Source organism: Atractosteus spatula, chromosome 3, assembly GCF_055471065.1.
Source record: "Atractosteus spatula isolate fAtrSpa1 chromosome 3, fAtrSpa1.hap1, whole genome shotgun sequence".
In the NCBI taxonomy this organism is placed as follows: domain Eukaryota; kingdom Metazoa; phylum Chordata; class Actinopteri; order Semionotiformes; family Lepisosteidae; genus Atractosteus; species Atractosteus spatula.
In genome coordinates, this window is record NC_142708.1 from 55,610,848 (window position 1) to 55,632,159 (window position 21,312).

Consider the following 21,312-nt stretch of genomic DNA (forward strand, 5'->3'; position numbering starts at 1 on the left):
GGGAAGGCCAGAGTGTGGAGGAAGACGTGTTGCGTTTCTTTTTTCCATCAGTATATACTGAAGCACTGGAGGAGAATGAAGTGTAGGCTAATAATTTAACCCAGAAACCAGTGGCTGTGTACAGTACATCTTTTGAAGCATATCATATGATATCGAAGTTGCAAATAAAGCATTCTGAAAATTAATGCCTTTGAAGAGTTGAATGGATATAAATTAATTTTGGTTGATGAAAATGAGCCCAAAATAATGCTGGATTAATCACGTTTTTGTGTAATAATGTGAATCATCTTTAAAACTTCCTTCAGCTTTTTTTCTTTTTGATGAATAATAATTCGATCCAAATTTGTCAAATAAAACTAAATAAGAATTCAGTATATTGAAAATAAAATAAATATATTCCTCTCAGATTTCTTTCTAATATAACGTTGAAGATCCCTTTTTATAGAGACTCTCTTTGAATGCCATTGTCATTTGATACCTTTTCGAGGTCTTCCATTATCAAGTCCTGCTCATTTTGATTGTTGTTTCTCTTAGAGCTGTGGTTGTCAATGCTGTTTGTGTTCGTTGAGATAGGATCTTTATTAACCTGGATGCCTGCTGGCAGCACAGCATTTCCTTGAACTTTGTGTGAGTACGTGTCTCTGCGTTCAATGTTGGCCGAACACAGCTGGAATTTGAAAGCTGCCTGAAATCCTCTTCGGAAATTTTCATTGAAGAACCCATAGATGATGGGGTTAACACTGCTGTTGAAGAAAGCAAGCCAATGTGCGAAAGGATAGATGTAAATATTGATCACTCGGTACTGGTATTCAGTAAGATTTGCATAGTCACTCAGCATCATTAAAGTCCATAAGGGTAACCAAGACAGAATAAACAGCAAAGCAACAATGAGCAACATCTTGATTACTCTTTGTTTCTTCTTCGATACTGTTTGACGGTTTTCGTGGCCTGGTTTTTCACCCAAGGGAACTGCAGTTTTGAAAAGAGTAATGCCAATTCTGGCATACATAATCACAATAAGGGAAAGAGGAGCAAGGTAAATGTTGGCAAATAAAACAGTTGTGTAGATTTTTCTCATTTCTTGATTGGGCCAATTTTCTCTACACCAGTAGAACGGGTTTGTCTTATTGCCTTCACCCAAAAGTACTCTCACATTTTGCTCTGTAGTTACTTGCAGCATGACTCCAGATGGACACATGATTGAGATGGCCAAGACCCAGATAATTACAATAATCAGTGTTGAAGTTGAAATTGTCAGTTTCTGCTTGAAAGGGTAAACAATGCAACGAAACCTGAAAATAAAGCAAAAAACATACAATTTACTAATAGTGACATTTTGCAAGCTACATTGCAAATCAAGATGCTTTTTTAGCAATACAAATGTTCCAAATACAAAGATACAGCTACCATATCAATGAATTTTATAGTAATGTTCCAATGAATAGTACACTTGTTGATGGATTTCTGCTTGACATTTTCCTTACATTTCTTTCACATATTTCTTGTTAAAATTGGTCAACAATAGGGTGCTTCTGATTTAGAATAGTTTTATTTTAAAAAAAATATTGTTAAATCAGACACATTCTGTGTTCATGAGAGTGTTTTTAGATATAATCTATCAACAATAATTTGTCTAGTAAGTGTGGAATAACCTGTAGAACAATCTCTGTACCTTGGACTCCCTCTTTCCAAAGATTTTAATCCAAAATTTTATTCACCCTGTACATTACATATATTAACTGTACATAAGGTCTTTCATCCGTTTCAAACCGATTAAACCAGGAGTATTAAACCATCATTTTTAGTGTAGTTACTTTCAACCCACTAAATAAAGCACAGATCTTAAAATAATATCAAGATATATCCCATAACATTTATTGTACAGGGTATGTTACTTTTTTAAAACCATATTCTCCTTTTAGTGTAGTACCTTTTTGTGACAAGGTTAATGCACAGAACACTGTAATTCCACCTAAAGTCACCAGGGGGCCTCAAAGCCCTAAAGAAATGTTCACAAGATAATTATCCTCCAGTTTCCACATGTGACAAAGAGATCACGTAAATAGGAGTTCCAATAAATACATAGGTGTCTTGATTCATAGAATCAAACAGCACTGTGAAAGCTCCTTTTTGTTTTCTTGTAAAGATGTCTTGAGAAGGCTGTATGCTAGTGCAAATATAACAATTTTAATCTCAGGATGAATTAAACTAGTGCAATTACAAGATAAGACAAACTTCATTCTCTGTGAGTTTGCTGACATTCTTATTATCTTCATGAGCAAATATTGTTCTAAAAAAACCATGAAAGGACAGCTTTATTTAAACATTTAGAGACAACTATTGATATCTACTTTAGAGAGGGCAAACATTTCACAAGTGGAGGCTTCTGGATAGCACCCCTAGTGGTTTATCTTTTTAATATACTGTATATATAACCACGGCCTACATTTGTTAAAGTTCTCTTTCAGTCCATTGTCTCAAAACAGGAAGCTAACAGAACCTAGCCAAGCAGAACCTGCAGGCATATAGTATTGCCCAACTCAAGGCTTCTAATACACACCAGGCACTGACATCAGATATTTGCTGGGGCTTGTTCAAATGTTTGACACCAGGGGTAACAATAGTGATATAGATATGCTTGGGACCCCCAAAATAGGTTGTGTGAAAATTAGTATTAGATCAATACTTATACATCCTGTCAGCAGAATTAATGCAGAGTGCTGGCCAGTCTGACCCAAAGTCTTTTGCTGAGCCGGTGCTCGAATGACACAAAGCTATCAAAGAGCTGTCTGGATACAAGGATACTTTGGGGTTATTGTGGAGCCCCTGGGGCCATAAGGAAAAGGGAGCACAGATGATTTGGCTATAAAAATGGACCTAGAGGCACTGGTATTGAAGAAAGATTCAGATGTTAAGGTGCCTAGATGCTGGAGGCACATGTCTCTGTAGTGCTTCTCTATCAGAGGACCTGAGCCATTGGACTGAAGCTCAGTATAAGAGACACTGTTTTAATAAAATCTACCTAAACGGAGGAACAGTTTCTCTGCCTCACCATTTAAAGGAAATCACTGAGACTATTGGGCTAAATTGGTCCAAACACAAATCAACACAGGGGGTGCTGCAACACTTGTCACTTAGTCTAGCATGCTAATCCCAGACAAATGCTATTACACTATTACTTGTGTCCACAGGTACTGAAGGGACTATCCTACAACAAAGCTAACACTCTTCACATTAAACACATTTAGTACAAGTGTTAGACGGAACCTATCTTACCTATGGTATCTCTCTTTTCTCCTATAAAATGGGTTTGAACGCTCAAAGAGAATCAGTTGCTGATTTGATTACTTCTTAAAACACCTTTTTTCCTTCAGTGCCAGATAATTTTTGTCAAAATCACCACAAGCCCCCAATCCCTCCATGATATATAAGAGAAGATAAATAGAGGAGACCTTCATTTAGGTTATTTGAATTTTAGGATCAATTGTTCAAAGACCCAGACTCCAGAGGCAAGTGTAGCAGTCTAGACTGACAGCTGCCCAGTGACTTGGGATGAGCCAGAAATCCCTGTGTCAAATGATCCAAGAGTGAAATAACTTTTTCTGGATCCACTACAGACTTGGCAAATGTCCTCAGCTCAAATTTCCATTGATTCCATGATTTTGGGTCATGTACAGTATGAACCTAACTAGTGAAATTGAATGGCATCCCTGTTAAAACACAGGATGAGTTAAAACACTTTGTTCATAAATCTTTAAAGATTATTTATTGTATTGGTCAAATGGGGACCAGGAAGACTGACCATAAGTTCCACTGAAACACAGCTTCTTTGCCAGTTTCTTCCCACAATCTGTCAAATTACGTAACTCTACCCCTACCACTGGTTCACACTGATGTTTTTTTTAAGTTGTATGCTATTTAACTTGCTGTTATGACTTCTGTTATGTGTTTGTTTTTTTGGTGTTTCCTTAATGTCTTTAAATTGGAACATACATCCAAATAAGTATTTCTATGCACTTGTGCATATGGCAATAAAGTGAGCTGACCTGAACTGAGGTGTTAGAACAATAATTACTGGGGGTTTGTGAAGAGGTAAATTCTTATCTCTTTGATTGCCCCAGTAGTCACTGCCCCAAACGCAAACTGTGCAGTCCCCTGTAGCTACTCATGATTAACGAGGAACCTACCACTACCACTACCAGAAACCTCCCATGGACACAAACACACCCTTGGGATTTTCAACAATGCCAGATACTTCTACAATATTTTAAATAAGATGAGTAACTATAGGAACTATGTATTAAGTTATTTAAGAGCAGGAGGTATGTAGTATATAATAGGACCTAAATCATTTTATTAGATAAAGCAAAACAAATCAAGGGAATCTGCAACACTTCACAAAAACTGGATAGAGTAAACATTGGCAAAAGGTATATAACAAAAAGTCAAATTCCATTCAAATGTATTTGAACACATTTTATACAATAATTGAAATATTAAAAAAAATATTATATATACTTATTATTGTTACAAATGCATAGCTAGAATAATTTTTCTAGCTCCTTTGTTACAATAATGGACTCTTTCTTACAGTACATTGCAGCTTCTAATTTCCTTTTATAATTGAATTATATATAATATTTCTTTTCTATTTATATATGTGGAATTTTGTTATAATACAATACTGATTTGTGTATACCATTAAAATGATAAAGCTGTTTTTTTTCCTTCAATTCAACAGTTATTGATCAGAGCTGTCACTGAAGTGTCGCAGGGGTAAAAGGATTGATGCTTTATGTCTCATGTGAGAATGATAGTAGGCAGCAAGAGAAATTCATGTTCATGCTTTTTGTTATCCTCAAGGCAATTTTTGCTGTGAGGATGAATCAAGTGACCAAATTGCAACAATATTCATGGCCTCCTACAACTGTGGCATAAGCACAATTTCTTTATTTTTAAATAACAAGTTGAATATCTAATTGACGGAAACGTAGAACGTAATTTTCTTTATCAGTTGTACCTGAGTACATTATAATTATTTTTCACAACTTTTTCAAATTGCATTAAGAAATGCCACATTCAATCTCTCTGTCAATCAATGCTGCTATGCTTTTGTGAACTAGTTGTTTGCAAGTCACGAGGTGTTATGAAACACTTGATATATGCATCTTGGTATTTTAAAATATAAATTACCTGTCAACAGCAATTGCAACTAAAGTAAAGACAGATGCAGAAACTGATATTCCTTGGACCATCCCACTCATTTTGCACACCAGACTTCCAAATGGCCATCCTGTTAAAAACAAAAAGACACATATGTACTGTAACAGGCACTTATCGTATCGGTTCAGAGAAAATGAAAAAAAAAATCAGAAGATGCCTTTTCTAACTTGTGCAGCTTCTTCAGGGTAATTAATCTAGAAAGATAACTGCTGTATAAACATCTTGTGTTTTCTGTATTAACTTTGACTGTTATTAATACATCTTAGGTATGGACAGAGGAAAACAGACATGTCATTTAACAATCTATTTTAACATGTCATTTAATTCACATTGATCAAAATTTACACAATTGTGATCACAATAATTCATGGTTAACTACGGGCCAATATGAGCTTCTGTAGTAGCTAATCAAACTCATTTATTGTATCAATCAGTTCTAATTGACCAAGTGGCAGATATTCCTTGCCATTAACATAGTATATTCCACTTTACATATTCATAAAACCAAAAGACTACTTTTTGTACTGTTTCTTAAAATAAGATTACAAAGTTTCAGCAGGAAATTGTTTCTGAATAAAGGAAAACTGCTGAGTGAAAAGAACAAAATAATGAAATTGTTCTTGCCAAATTGAAATTTGGCACCGCAACATACTGTATATGTCAGAAAATAAACTAGTTAATTTTATTATGTTAGAGAACAGTCACAATTTACATTTAACATGTAAGTCAGTCTACGCTAATAATATTCTGTGCCCTAGGACATTTCTGTATATTTTGTCATAATTATTTATGAAAAAAAAAGAAAACTTCAGAGGTGTGCTTTTATCTAGATATCACTTTATAAATTAAATATAATGACAGCTCAGGTTAAGAATTGCAAGCATCACAAATGTAGTTGTAAATACAGTATATGATAAGTGTTTATATTTAGTGAGCACAATTTCATAATTTTTTTATATATTAACAGTGACTACTCTTTTTATTTGTTTCATTGCCAAAGTGGTTTGGAAAAGCATGAAGCCATGTAGGGGTGATAGTGGACTGGAGCACGCTCATGGCTTGCTAAATTGGAGGGATTGCTGGAGTTTAGTTTCCTTTAAGAAGGCAGATGAACAAGGGAACCACAGAGAGTAGCACTGAAGGGTCAAAGGCGAGAGTGGACACTAAATGGTATCATGCCAGTACGAAAAATGTTCGATATTCATACTTTGTAGGTGGAAGTTATTGAGATTAGGATTTGACCTAATTTTATTTGGGGATTGGGGATTCTTCCTTACTTTTATTTATACATTGTGTTTTGCATGCTTTGACTATTTGGTTTATCCTAGCTGTAACACTCGTATTTTGGTGAAATATGGAAGAAAATGTCTGCATACGCTGTAGACTTCAGGTTCTGATTGTTTAGATAATGAAGATTCCCTTTCTGCCCCATAATTACAGAGTTAAAATTTGGCATTCAATAAAATAAGTTACAAAATCACAGACATCACATTATGACAGTTCTCTTATTTTTAATTATATCATGAACACCTTAAAGCAAATGCGAATTCACCACTATCTTTTCCACATTGAAATGACAATGGAATTCCCTTTCTAATAGTTATAGTGAGCTCCAGAACATGCACATTTTGCCAAAAAAAATAAAATTCTATCTACATAGTCTTCAAAAAGTTTTTTCTGACCCATTGTACATAGTGTCACAGAAAAGCAAGTCCCTAGTCCACTACGTACACTATGTCTTTATGGTGCACTCACTACAATGCTTCAGATATGTGGGATGGAGGAAATCTAAATGCAACCATTATCTTTAATAATGTAATCAATCATTCTTAGTTATTTCGTAGTCTATTGAATATGTATATTACTATTAATTCTAGAACTGATTTTGATTTTGTCACTGAACATTCTAAAGGATTCTTTGTTTTCAATGGGTTTCTAAAACAATTTGTCTCCTCATCTGTGAGGAAATAACTCCCGTATCATGAGAAGGTACTGTGCTTTACAGATAAGCTGTGCAGAAGCCTGAAAAGTCATTGTAAATGCCATTAAATGGTTCAAGTTCCAGTCGCTGAAAGTTTAAGTGAATAATGGGGGTGAAACAGGGGAATATTTTGGTTTTTAGCTATATAAGATTTCAAAAACGAGGTCAGCCAAGGAACCTTTTCCAAAAGCATGAATATAGTAAAAGAAGCATGGAAAACCTTTTATTAACTGCTTTGAAGTACTTCAGTGTTTTGGAATGTATAACTAAAGATCACACAAGTTGTTACTTCAAAGGCTGGTATTCACTGGATAATGCAAGTTAAATGAGAAGGAAATTTTAATGGGGGAGTTCGATAAGGCTTTATTTTGGTTTCATAAGAACCCCATTTTTATCCACCATATTTTGTGCAATTAAAAATTTTAAAACCATTTTTAGTGCATTGTTATCATTCATTATGACATGTGCCATTTTAATTAAGTATAATATTACTATCTACTTGGTCCTGAAGTCTGAACAGTGTCTGCCAAATAATTAAACACCTTTATTTTTTTTATTTTAGTTCTTTGATGAGAGGTCAGCCGTATCTACATCTACATTTAGTAATATTAATAAACATTCAAATGCTAGTTAACACCAACCAAAGTTTATCGAATACAGAAAGATTCTTCTTACCATTTTCAATAACATCTTAGTCCAGTACAGGTCAAGCTACACGTCTGACCTGGCAGACAATAGGCACAAGCTAGGAAACACCCTGGACAGCAACGCCAGTCTACCACAGGGCACAGAAACAAAGCAAAAACCCACGCAACCACTGGGAGAATGTGCAAACATCATACAGAAGGCTCCCCAAGCTGGAACCAAACCCAGCACCCAAGAGCAGCAGTGCTTACTACCATGGCAAATACAGATATACAGTATAGAGTAAAAACAGCAAAACTGAGTTAAACATCTATATGGTAAAAAAATGTAATTTTGTAATTATATTCAAAAGACTCCTAAAAATATGGATAATTTCAAGATAATTTAGCTCTGTTAAGGTGTAATACTGTACTGTATATTCCTCTAATGTTAGTCTCAAATATGAGAGCCAATAAAGTGGTTAAGACAATATTTTAAAAAATATAAGGGATAATTCATGTAAAATTAATCTGAATTTCTATATTAGTAAAAATAATTATTATTTACAGGCTTAAGTGCTTTCATCCACGTTTCGCCAATTTCTTGCCAATTTGATCTCAGCTTTCTGTTAAGTACTCTCTGCATTCAGTCTGTCAATTATGCCTCAGTGGATTTCTTAAGTTACTATGCAGATGCACAAATATTGTTTAAACCAAACTTGGAAAAGCTCTTTATTAATTACAGAATACAATTAAATACTTATTATGAAAAACATTTCTGTAACATTAAAATAAAGGGAGTGTAAATAATTGAAGAAAGGGGTAAATAAATTACAAAACTCAACTTATCGGGTAATCACACAAACTTACTGTGCTTGTGTATATATTTCTAACCCCCTGTAGCCAGGTACTACTGAGCCATAACCAGATATATATTTTCTACTAGTATTTACATATATTTACAAATCTGTGAGTTTCAGAGTCCTGCATTCTAGAGATACAAAGAATAGAACTTATCCTGTAACTTTGTCACAAACACCGTGGAAAGGGAAAAAAAAAAGAGGGAATTTGTGACAAATAAAAGATCCTGCTTGGGACTAAATTGCTCCTTAAATGGATGGGATTTTTTTACACAATTCCAAAATATTGCATCACTAAAGAAATTTGAGATTTAGGATGGTGGATGCCACAAAGAGGAAATCAGTATTTCCACAAATACAAAACAACAAAGGCTGAAAAGTCAAGATTATCTTCTGTTGATGGCACTAGCAAATAACTCTAATGGATATACTACATCTCTCAGAAGAATATGCCATTTATGCACAGATCTTGACAGTGTTGTCTTGAAGTGCAATGGATTGCTTTGTCCTACTGGAAAATCAAAACTGCTGGATTGGTTTGAAAGCATAGAAAACCTGGATGTTGTCTACATACAATATCTGCATCAAAGGTGCTTTTATGTTAAAGGAAACTACTTCACACATCATTATACTTTCATCACCCTGTATGCCCTGCATTACCCTGAAATGCTCACCACATTATCTCAACATGTTGTCTTCCATTAGCTTTGTCAAGAGCAAAATGACATTCAGCAGTGAATACAATTCTGTGCCATCTGTGCCACTGCACTTCTTCTCTAGCAACAAATACAGATGCTTCTCTGATGTCAAACCTATCTCTGAATAGCCTCCAAACTTGTTTCACGCAGACAACAAGCTAGTCATTCTGCTGATACATGGGTTATTTTTTCCTAGAATTTTTTGTGCTGCAAACACTGTGGACTGAAAACAAAGTATGTGCATCAGATTGTGACAGACCAGTGAAAAGGAGGTCTGCTTTTAAAGATATGGTCTGTTATCCCTAGACCAATACTCACATTACTCAAGAAATCAACAAGCCTGCCACTATTTAAATATATAAAAATAATGTTATATTTGTCGAGTGAGTTATTGATGTGAAACATAGATTTTATCATATCAAAATATTTCTGTAAATATTAAGGCTATAGGTTGTACAAGACTAATGTTGGTAATATAGGACTACAGTAAATGAAAACAGCTCCACTTCATCATTTTCCGTTCGTCGGGCAGATCCTTTAGTAGCTAATTAGGGTGGTAATCTCACCTTGGAGTGCTAGCCTGTTTGCACCCCTTGCCTTTGGTTTTCAACAGCAGGATTCCTCTCCAAAGTTGAATTCCTGTTCGGAACAGAATTCTGTTCCAAGACCAAGATACCTGAGTGTCCTCCTGTTTTTCTGGGATCTCAGCACTGGATTCTGCTCCAAAGCCATGGCTGTCCAATTCCTGTCGATGGGCTGATTCACCTGCATTGAGATCTCTGGGCTGGACACTGACCACCCTCATTTTTTGCCACTCAAGCAGTCTGCTCTGATTCCAGTTCAGGACTCCGCCCTGTAGCGTTCTATTACAGTCTGCTCTAACTCCCATTCCAGTCTTCCAGGACATCACTCTGCACTGCAGAGCTCTGTTCCAGTCTGCACTGACTCCAGTCTTCTTCCAGACTGCACTCTTCACTGCAGCACTCCATTTCAGTCTATTCTCTCTCTAGCCCAGGACCACTCCACTTTGCACTACAACTCCCATACTTGACTGCATGGTGGCTTCTGGCCTCCACCCTAGACTTTCTGCTGCCCTCCTTCTCCTGTTATTCCATCCCACTTTCAGGAGGCAGCATCCATTGTCCAGGACCCCAAGTGCAGCCTGTGAAGCCTTTATCCCTGCTACTCAGCAGCCCCATCCTAGCTTTGTAGAGTCCTGACCTAATATTTTAGTTTCTTCTCTGTTGCTCCTTTGTTTTTATGCAGTTTACTTCCAGTGTCCTAGCAGAGCCTTCTTTTCCTTCCTGGGTTGCCAGGCATCCTGTTTCCGCGTTGTCAGGAGAACATCTCTCAGCTCCCTGAGGATTCCTATTCCCGGGCCTGACTGGGACTGCCCCCTAGGGCACTGCTGACCCAGGGATCTGGGAGTTGAGAGGGAAGTTAGGACAGGTCCATTACCTCCTGTCTGTTACAGATGTCTCCCCTAGTTGGTCCAAAGGGTGCCAGGGTATCCGGTTCCGTTCGCACCCAGGTGGCACCATCAGAGATTTGAACCTGGGAGACCAAGCTGACAGTGCACGCCTAGCCTGGTCTCGGAGGAGACCCCCCCCCATAAGGACATGCACTGTGAATCACTGGCTCCTGGGTCCCCTGAAAAGAACACTGAATGGGGATGTCCTACCTCGTCAGTTCGGTGAGACCCCTCCTGTCTGTTAAGTCTACAGGGCAAGACATAGCTGTGCCCTGAGGAGGTTCTTCTTCTTTTCCCTGTCCAGCGCATCGGCCTCTGGGATTGCCAGGGCTTGCCAGCCTGCATCTCTGGTTACTTGGAAGGCTGCCTCCCAGCTTGTGCAGCCCTCCTCTTTCTGAGGGCTTGGCAGCCAGTTCCTTCCCAGAGCCGAGGGTCTCAGATTCTCGTCAGCAGGCTGGGATGAGATGTCTAACTCGGGGCTGGCACTTTGCTATGCCAGCTTGTCTCGTTGGTCACTAGGGATGCAGAGAGCCAGCATCTCCCAGACCATCGCACCTCACTTGGTTTCTTTTCCTGCTGTCCGGCTGGGGCCATCCTCGCTCTGCCAGCCAGTTCTGTTTACATTGTTCAGTTTTCCTTCTCATTACTGGCTGGCCTGAGCTGATTTAGTAATAATCAATTATTCTATTATCACCTCCTGTTTCTTGTTCATTTTCTCTCTGTCCCAAAGAACTCGAGCTCTCAATCAGTCAGGTCTCATCGGGTGTTCTGTCACTCTCCAGTCTTTTGCACCTGGGTTCTGACAAATCACCACCCTCATGGCTCTAACTGGCTGTGGCATTACATAAGCATCATAGTTGTATTTGTTTACTGAGCACATGGTTAAAAATGTGTGTATTCGTTAATACGATTACATTCATTTGTGCAATAGCATGGGATTAACTACAGTATTAAGCGTCTTCTGTTACATTCCATTACACCCATACATCCAAACTGTACTATGCTTTGTAGGGATTATTTGTTAGTATTTTTCCTGTTAGTTACAGCTATAACAAAGTTGTTCCAGTTAGGCACATGTTAACATTATCATTATTTTGATCAAATTTGTTGGCAATTTTTCATTGAAGGTTTGGAATCCGCTTACTATCTCCTGGGATGTTGCATTAGGGTTCTGCCCAGATTAAATGAAAAACTGTCAGGTGGGGTATTATCATTTTACTGCAAAGAGATGACTTCTAATGCTGTGGTACTGCTGTCAGTGCTTCTTCTGAATTACAGAAAAGCAATGGATCTAGCTTGGAGGGTTTATACTGTACATGTTTCTGTCTATAGTTCTCCATGGAGACATGATGTCAAGAAGGGTTAACTATAAAATGGTATTTGCCAAACACAAGGCATGAAAAAAATAATATATGTTTAACCAATGAATATCATTTGAAGGATTAAGTAAAACACCACTGCCATCTGAAATTCCATTTAAAACGTTTTTTTTTATTTTCTCCATGGCATTAGGAGTGTCCTATTCAGTCTACTTACCAGTAATGATATTATCCAACAGGGTTGTTGGCATACAAAATATTCCAACTAGCAGATCACTGACGGCAAGATTCAGGATGAAGAGATTGGTGACAGTTCGCATGTGTTTACTTCTGAGCACAATGAAGCAAACAATTCCATTCCCAACCATGCACACCAGGAAAATAAGAAGGTAGGAGACGATGAAAACAGCTGCCACGGGAGGCTGATGAAGGTAAAATCCAACATAGGTAGTATTGTATGGAGGATAAAAGTATTCCTGGGAATTGTTCTCAAAATGCCAACTCTGTCTGTCAATATATGATATATTTGGATCCAACTTTGTATTCATTTTGGACCTGAAAAACAAAAGATGAATGTTTTATTTACTTAACCCTTTCATTTATTTTTTTTTATTCTTAATGAACAGAATAAAGTTGATCTACATTGATAACTGGCACTGTTTGTATGACAAGAATATTCGTACAGATTGTTCAGTTAAATACCAATAAAAGTAACCTGTATATTAAAAACAGGAACTTAAAAACAAAACTAAACACAAACCACGTTTTTTCTTTTATAAGTGGTATAACATATGCAGTATCATTCTTTCTTGCATCTTACAAATTTTAGAAGGAAATCCAGTACAATTTCAGACTCCAATGTGTTATCGCCAAGTACAAAATAAGTGATGAAGAGATTAAATTGAGTTCATACTATGTTCTCACTTCAAAATAGTTTAACACCAACATCAATCATAAGTTAACAATTTAAATAGGTTTTAACAAGTTGACATAATACTGTGCATACTGGTTACCAATATAGAACATATTAAACTTAAAACACATGGGAACATTCACTATTTACAGAAAACAATGCATGAAATTTGAAAACTGATGTAATATATTGTCATCAACATCCAATATTAACTTGTTCTTTATAATAACAGTCTCTGGAAGAAATGTATTCACTTCACATAATGACACAATTACACAAGTGAAAGGATTTAGGCAGAATATCACTAGTAGGATTATAGTTTTGACCTCCTTTACCTTCTCCTAAAATAACTTTCAAAGTTCAAAGTAATTAATGAATGTAAAGCAATAACATAACTATAAATAATTCAAATTAGTTTAGGTTTTCATTTCTAAGGTAATCAAGAGAAAAAAGGGAAACATATTATTTTCCTAATTGCTCATTTCAATAGCAGTGCAATAGACAGACTTGATTGAATAATTATAGTTATACAGTACATTACTTTCCATTCTGAAGGATCACCACTCTAGGTGAAGTACTGTAGGTCAGCCATTATGCTCCATATTAAAAGCCAGTAACAAAGCAGACAGAAAGGGAGTATAGAATTGGGGTTGAGCTGCCAAAGGGCAATGCTGAGACACTCCCAAAACAAGAAATTATGACTTTTTCACAAGGATATTAAGGACTTGAATGCACCACCAGATGCTGATTCCCTATAAAAGAACACTAAGAGTAGACAGACATTATCTTCTCAGACATCCACAGTCTCTTTTATGGTAAGACCTTAGATCTCAGGGTGGGATTTTCTTGTGGCAAATTCAAAGGTGTGAAAATATTCCAAAACTGAAACAAAGACTTACTGCTATAAGTAACAGCCTCAGTTGTTGCCTTGCCAACTTTCTTACCAGTGGGTAAGAAAGAAGACAGGTAGAGAAGCCTGGCCTAAACAGGATTGACTGTTACTGTATTTCATTTTGAAGTAAGAGTTAGGAATGCACTGGTACAGAAAGTACAGGGTTTGGACGGTATTTTATCATCAGGATTGATCAGTTCGCCACCTGATCTCCCATATTAAGAGATGGTTTATGTGCAGGTTCCTCCTGCTACGTGCTAAGGGGAACTGTTACACTAATTAAGTCAAGGGGGGTTGTTTAGATAGGTCTCCTCCTACTTTTCTGAACAGTGCTATGAATCTTTAATGACCAAGTTGTCACGACATACTGTAGGATATACTGTATACTGTATCTCAACTGAAGGACTGCACCTCCTGCAGCACTGTGTGCTTGGTCACCTGTGAGAATTAGTTTTGGAAATTCTGGTCTAGAGAGAATAATACACACTATTTGAGTGAAAATTAGACACACCTGTCTTAATTGAGTAATTGTCATTCAATGTGAAGGAAATTCCACAGATAGAATAGAACATGTGTGATTGGCTCTGCTAGCAGGTGTGTTTAGGATTTTGCAGGAATGGAAGAAAGTGAAAGTTTAGAATTAAATGTAAGGAGTTTAGATACAGGTGTAGCAACAACAACAGCAAGGCTTGTAGTTTTGGTGTCAGGAAGGGTTTAATAAGTATGAGAATGAAGAATTTACAAGGACTAAGATTAAGAATTTGTGACTATTGAAAGAAAGATCTGGAGTGATATGTAGCTCATTAATATAGGTAAACTATTCCAAGGGTTTGTTTACTGTATAAGGCTCTTGTATAAGCCCTACTGTATAAGGCTAGAAGGGTTGATGGCATAGGAATCTCTTGTATGTAGGTGTAAATCTAGTTATTCCCTTAAGACAATTTCAAACCTCCTTTTTAAAACTTAGTGGGTGGATGGAGTTTCTATTGGTTAGTCAGGAAGATCCAAGCTCTTTATATAATTGATTGTGCAATGACGCATACCTATATATGGCATATTTTCAGAAGTAGATGACTAGATTGAATGAATTTGTTTACAGAAAATAATTCCACAAGAAAATGCATCTTCTATATACACAAGATACAGTAAAACAAGGTGATACATGTTTATTTGTTATCAGTCATGATTTTTGTAATTGGATTTAGTCACCCTGAAATAAGGTTCCAATCAGTAACTTTGACCCCCCCCATGTATTCAGGCAGAAATTATTTTAAGAAAATCACAGATAAACACTGATTGTTTCAGACAAATAGCAATATGCACTCTGGGTCCTATTTTCAAAACACCCGATTTGCTTAAATTTCCATAGGAAGCAATGGAGAGTTAAACACCTAAAGTGTTTTTAATATAAGGTCTTATATTGTGTATTTATACAGGCAATACAGCATAAAAAGTGGTACAGTATTTATCTTGGTGCATGCTATTTGTGTATTCCATAAATTTCCATCATATACTACTGTCCAAAATGTTAAAATTCATGATGGTGTTCCAGATGCACTACAAGATCATCACACTACCGCCTCCAAAGTGAACATGGTCACACTGATTCACCACGTCTTCCTGTTTGTCAGATCTGATCCAATTTGGTACATGACCTACATAACTGGAAAATTGTATATTTTAATAAAGCAAATGAAGGTTAAAATGGTTTTCTTTAGTAACTTGGACAATACTTGGATATAAGATTATGACAGTACAGTCAGGTGTATCAGCTGCAGAAAGTTTGGGATTCAGTGCAGCTAGCTTCTTTCAGAGCTCCCATTTCTAATCTGTTCCGCTTTTTTAAAATATTTAATTTTAAATTGCTGACTAAATCTCTCTCTTGAAACACACCCACTGCAAAAATATAGAACTACACTAAAATTATTCCTAGATTCACATAAAAGCTACTCTGTGTTTTCATTGCATCCGTGGACTCAAGTCAAGTCAAAGTTTATTTATCAAATGCACAACAATACGGCGTGCAGCAGTAGTTGCTGGCAATGAAATGTCTTTTTCTGCGAGCTCACAAAAATCACAAAAATCACAAAATTCACAAAAACACAAAAATCACAAAATTGAGGTTACATTTTTTTAAATTGAATAAAACTCAATATGAGTAGAGCTGTTATGTGTCCATGGTGTGTGCAATATATACATGTAGTGCAGTTATGCTGAATACAGTGAAAACTGTAGCCATTACAGGTGATTTGCTAAAGGAGCTGCAGGGTGGCTATTTAGCAGTCTTATTGCCTGGAGGTAGAAGCTGTTCCGTAGTCTGTTGGACTTGGACCGAATGCTTTGGTACCGTTTACCGGACGGTAGGAGGGAAAACAGTTTGTGACTGGGATGACTGGGGTCCTTGAGAATGGACCTGGCCTTCTTCAGACATCTAGCTGAGTAGATATCCTGGATGCTTGGTAGCTCACAGCTGGTGATGAGCTGCGCTGACTTCACCACCCTCTGCAGTACTTTGCGATCCCGTGCGGGGCAGCTCCCATACCAGGCAGTGATGCAACCAGTCAGGATGCTCTCAATAGTGCACCTGTAGAAGTTGGCCAGGATATGTGACGGCATGCCGAACTTCTTTAGCCTGCAGAGAAAGAACAGGCGCTGCCTTGCTGTCTTGACCACGATGTTGGTGTGGTGGGTCCAGGTTAAGTCCTCTGAGATGTTAACTCCCAGGAACTTAAAACTGCTGACCCTCTCCACTGCTGTCCCATTGATGTAAATAGGTGTGTGGTCTCCTCCCTGATGTTTCCTAAAGTCCACAATCATCTCCTTTGTCTTACTGATGTTAAGAAAGAGGTTGTTCTCCAGGCACCATGCTGCAAGGGTTTCAACCTCCTCCTTGTATACAGACTCCTCACCATCTGTGATCAGGCCAATGACTGTTGTATCGTCCGCAAACTTAATGATGGAGTTTGAGTTATGAGTTATGGGTAAATAAGGAGTAGAGGACAGGGCTAAGCACGCAGCCTTGGGGGGCTCCAGTGTTTAGAGTCAGGGTAGAAGATATGTTGGTGCCCACCGTCACCACCTGCGGACGTTCAGTCAAGAAGTCCAGGATCCAATTACAGAGGGAGGTGTTCAATCCCAGGTCCTGGAGCTTGATGACAAGCTTTAAGGGCACTATGGTATTGAATGCTCTTATGTACAAATAATACTGACACACAAAATATATGGTAATTCAAGATCAAACCAGAAACCTGGAGCTTTTATAAGTCCTTATTATATGTCCTAATAATAATAATAATAATAATAATAATAATAATAATAATAATATATTCATATAATATTTTTTCTTCTTTGTTCTACCAAATGAGAGAAATTCTGATTATGTTTTCTTTAATTTTTTATGCTTGCACAATACTCTTTAAAAGGCTACACAATATTTTGTAATTCATTTCATCTATGAATTTCTTTCTTTGAAGAAAGATTTATGGCCTTTCTTCCACAGGATACATTAAGCCTAATTTAAGGAAAGTATTATTAAAATACCTTTCATTTTTATTTTAAATAGGTGATGTTTTATTTTAATTTCTCTAGAATTTGCAGAACATGTTATCATCTTCAGAGTACTCTAGGGTATTTTACTTCTCAGTTGTAAATCACTTAAAGATCTCAGTGAAAATCCAGTTTAAAAAGAAGTCTAATAATGAAACTAGTACTGAATAATATTAATTTTGAAAAAGGAGGGTAAGAAGACGCCACAAGGCTATAGGCAAAAGTATTTTAGTACAGATTTCTTTCTTCTTTGGCTGACCCTTTCATGTGGAAGCTAGTCCTATGGTACATATAATATTTAAACAGCTCCTACAGTAGGTAGCACACAAACTTTCATTTATTATAATGTCTGTTATTAGTGCTCAGAGGTACTTTTAGAGGTTAAGGAAATGTATAGCACTGCAATGTTAATTCCATGAATTGCCTTATTTTCTCCTGTTTATGTTTCCTTTCCCTGTATTTCGGATACTCATTGAGTCCATTTCATAAATTAGTTGACACTGCAATGGCTTTTCTGCAGGGAATTATCCAACTGAGCCCATATGCAAGAACCATAACTAAATGAATTAGCTAAGAGTTTGCTCATTCCTAGCACATACTACACATTACAGCTTACTCTTGCTTCACTGTTGCACAAATGTAAATGTAAAACTGTGCAAGTTTTCAGTTGATGTACACTGTTCTTAAGTCAAGACCAAAATGGCAGATATCATATTTAGTGGAGAGGAGAGTCTTAAAATATAACGTGACGTACTGTAATTCTGCCACAACACATTTAGGTTCATAAAGACAAATTACTCTTAACAATACAATTGTTTTGTTGTTGTTTTTTGACACTGCAAAGCTAATATTGGGTTCACTAATTTATTAATAAACCATTGCTGGCAAATACAAAAGGTGGAGAGCTTTTTAATGTTTTCGATTTATGCAAAAGGCTAGGATAATATGAAACTGACAATTTTCTTGTCACCTTCCTGCAAAGATTTTTAGTAAAACACAGAAAGGGAAATAAAACAACAGCTTGTTGCTGGCATTTGGTTAAATTCTATTTCCATTTCAACTGAGCTTGGACACCTATAACCAACTACATTTGACATATACTAATCAGTTCTTCTGGACATTTATGTGTTTTTGAGCAGAAATGCCATGTAAATTAGCCATTTTGCAGATTCAGATCATTACATTTTCCTTCAAAGTGTTTGACAAATCATCACCAAACGTAAGTAGGACTAGCCTGCATAAACAGTGAACTGAATAACTTCAGATTCACTTTTTGTAGCTTATACTACACATTAATAACCAGAATTTGGTAATTTTCTATTCAACATTAAAGCATCATGTAAGTTTTGTATTTACAACACTGTTCAAAGGTGCCCTGAAGGCATGTTCCCTAATTGCTTTCCTATGTAACGTATAAGAAAGTGCTCAGTATTGCAGAAGACCTGGTTTTGCTTAGCACAATATGAGTATGTTTTAGAATTGCCAGAAATGGCACCTGTGAAGAAAATTCAGACATCCCACAATAAAACAACACTAGTGGTAGAACAGTTAATATGAGAGATTGACTCATATAGGTTATGAAAGGCAGAAAATAGCTTTATGTTTATTTTTTAAGAAAATCCAGATTTTATGGTTCTCTTACCAGAATGCCAGATTCCACTGTCAATCTTTTGGAAGTGTTGTTGTTGTTTTTGTATTATAATTACTCTTTAAAGTACACCTGCTAGCTGTATATGTAAGCTACAGTATAATTAGTTGCACATCAAAACTATAACTAAGTGGCAGGTCTGCTCTTTTTAGCTAATACAACTACTTGTTTTTTTTAAGCCATCAGTTATCTGTCACTGTCCAATGGAAATGTCCATGTATACAGTTACTTCCATCTCCCACTGAAAATTTAATTAACTATTTTGAGCTGATATTGTGCCTTTACACATGTTCTTGTTATTTTGTGTACTGCTGGTTCAGTGGTTCATTGTTCTCATACAAAGTGAGGGATTCCACGGGTTAAAACTGTATGTTGTTAATCACTGGAGAAAGTATTTTCAAGCAAAGAAAAAAGAGCAATTTCAGTTTTCAGAAAGGGTCTCAGGTTTAGGGATGTCACATAAATTTGAATGACAGGAGACCCGCACATGAAAAGTTTGCAGAGCAGTTACAAGAACATTTGTATGCTGCAATTTTCAAAAACATAGATATTTAGAACAAATATATATTAAAACATTAAAATGTCATTTACACATAATTCTTGCACAAGATGCAAATCTTAATAGCTAAATGACTGGAATGAATCTATTGGTCGTGCTCTACAGGGTGAATTATTACAATCACCATACACAAGCATATGAAAACAACCACTTAGACTAAATGGGGAAATAAGAAATACCAACCATGTTTAACTATTTTTCCAAATTATTTGGAAAAGAAAATTGGAATTATGAACAGTTCCAGAAATTACTTGTTGGTTTGTAAAAAGCAAGGTCATTCTGCAATCTGTAGAAAACACCAGCAGTATTTTTCATGAGGCATAGGTATTTCCTGAGACATATGGCAGAAAAAGTGCCTGAAGCAAAAAGCGGAAATGAGAGAAAATAGAATGAGTATTCAGAACTCGCAGGCTAATCACTTCTTAACTTATAACCACATTCCTGTTGGCTTCAATTCCACTTCAAATCTCTCAATTATTGAAGTAAACAAAGTCACACCTGAAAGAAGGGGAAGAACAGCTGCAGCTTCAACCTTTGCTGGGATGTATAAAACATCCATAAACTGGAATGCGAGCTAAACCTGTAATATTGAGAAAAATCAACAGCACTTGGAGTGTTATAATACTCTTCATGACAATACGTTTTGAGTTTCAAGAGTAAACAACATATTAGAATGTAAACAGGAAAATATGATTACAACTCAATGGATAATAAAAGTGGTATACTGCTGATTTTTAAATTGACTTTTAACTTGTAAACAGAAATGAAAAATATTGAAGAGAAAATAAACAGTCCACTAAAATGATTGCCCTCTAAGGTAGCATGTGGTAGCCATTTTGGCCCGGTGAGTAGAATGATAAAAGAAAGTTTGTATACAGTATGTCACTAACAATAATATTAAATAAATCAGAGTCATAAAACAGTTTATATTAAAATTAACATACATTACACCTTACCTTATGTGCAAATGTAATATTATACATAAATGGAGTCAGTTATTTAAAATAGTCGTTTTATGTTCTTATAAAAATAAATAGTAAAAACATGTAGCAAAACACTACCACATGAGCTACATACTTTTATCTTAAAAAACAGAAAGAAATTATTAAACAGTACTCCATTTCTGAATGGAAAAACCCTGCGTGGCATTGCTGTCATATCTAAGAAAACTGGGAATAATAATTAAGTCTTTTTAATCAATTTTTTCCTCCATGACTGTAACTGAGCATATCTATTCACAAATCTAAAACTGCAATGCAAAAGAAGCTCCTCTTCTGAGTTAATCTGTCAGCCTTCTGCAGTTGGATCTGTGATCAGAAGTCCCAGATTTCCAATTGCCCTCTGCATGATCTGTAATGTAGGTCTATTTGATTGATTTTATCTTTTATTATCCTTTACTTAAACATCGTTTCTCTTTACTATATCGAAGAAGTGATAAAACATTAAATAGAAATAATGACCTACATTTTCCTAGATTGCAAACTGTAGGCAAATTTCCCATCCCATAGCAAATTAATGAGATGGGAATTTTAGGGAAAATCTGACTCAATGTGTAAACACGATTAAAATTATTCCAAGA

General features: G+C 36.3%; 1 protein-coding gene across 1 annotated transcript; it reads right to left on the minus strand.

Annotated features, from left to right (window-relative positions):
- Positions 1 to 439: 439 nt before the first annotated feature.
- Positions 440 to 12,724, minus strand: npffr2a (neuropeptide FF receptor 2a). The gene is made up of 3 exons (XM_088910841.1): positions 12,393 to 12,724; positions 5,194 to 5,293; positions 440 to 1,292 (listed from the first exon to the last, which is right to left on the minus strand). Exons 1-3 carry the CDS (start codon positions 12,721 to 12,723, stop codon positions 440 to 442), a joined length of 1,284 nt encoding a protein of 427 aa, XP_088766967.1. The 5' UTR covers position 12,724.
- Positions 12,725 to 21,312: the final 8,588 nt, after the last annotated feature.

Coding starts and splice junctions, on each gene's coding strand:
- npffr2a (XM_088910841.1), bottom strand. CDS start 12,723: ATGAATACAAAGTTGGATCCAAATATATCATATATTGACAGACAGAGT. Junction 5,294..12,392: donor GTTGGATAATATCATTACTG/GTAAGTAGACTG, acceptor TGTTTTTAACAG/GATGGCCATTTGGAAGTCTG. Junction 1,293..5,193: donor GTTGCAATTGCTGTTGACAG/GTAATTTATATT, acceptor CTTTATTTTCAG/GTTTCGTTGCATTGTTTACC.